The sequence below is a fragment of the Octopus bimaculoides genome, chromosome 24, assembly GCF_001194135.2.
Source record: "Octopus bimaculoides isolate UCB-OBI-ISO-001 chromosome 24, ASM119413v2, whole genome shotgun sequence".
Taxonomy (NCBI): domain Eukaryota; kingdom Metazoa; phylum Mollusca; class Cephalopoda; order Octopoda; family Octopodidae; genus Octopus; species Octopus bimaculoides.
In genome coordinates, this window is record NC_069004.1 from 573,370 (window position 1) to 573,965 (window position 596).

At 41.8% G+C, this 596-nt stretch overlaps 1 protein-coding gene across 1 annotated transcript in view; it reads left to right on the forward strand.

Moving 5' to 3' along the window:
• Positions 1–596, forward strand: part of LOC106870888 (putative uncharacterized protein DDB_G0271606) — a 127,938-nt gene continuing 127,342 nt past the window's right edge. Inside the window, exon 1 of the mRNA XM_052976482.1 lies at positions 1–520. Coding sequence (XP_052832442.1) covers positions 442–520 — 79 coding nt within the window. The 5' untranslated portion in view covers positions 1–441. The remainder of the gene's footprint in view (positions 521–596) is intronic.

The following is a 596-nucleotide window of genomic DNA, read 5'->3' on the forward strand; positions in this document are numbered from 1 at the left end:
AGAAGGCGGAGAAAATGTGACGAGCTGCCAGGAGTAACTAATCCTAAAAATGACTGTACAGTGCGTGTGTGTGTGTTTGTGTACGCCTGAGTGTGTAAGTAAATGTGCGTTAGTGTGTGGCTGAATGGGTTGTACGTGAATGTGTATGTGCGTATGTCACTGTGTGTGTATATAAGTATGCGTGAGTTTCGATTTGAGTGCATGTGAGCTTGAATACGTGCGTAAGAACAATTGTGTGTGTCTATGTCTGCGTGTGTATGTGTGTGTGTGCCTGTGAGTAAATACATGGTGAGTATGTAAGTATGATGAGTTTATATATACATATGAGTGAATGCGTGCGTATGATCAATATTGTATGTGTGAGTGAGTGTGTAATCGAAAGTGAGGCTGACTGGCATCGTCGCAGCAGTCGGGGGGAAAACCGCAGCTAACGGCAGCAGCATGCTAACAAAGGAGGTTTTGTTTGTGTGTACCGACCGCCGACTTCAACAACAAGACAACAGCATCAATGTAACTATGGGTAAGCGAACAACATATATATATATATACATCTTATTTATATTATACGTTATAGGGAGAGAAAGACACACATATAT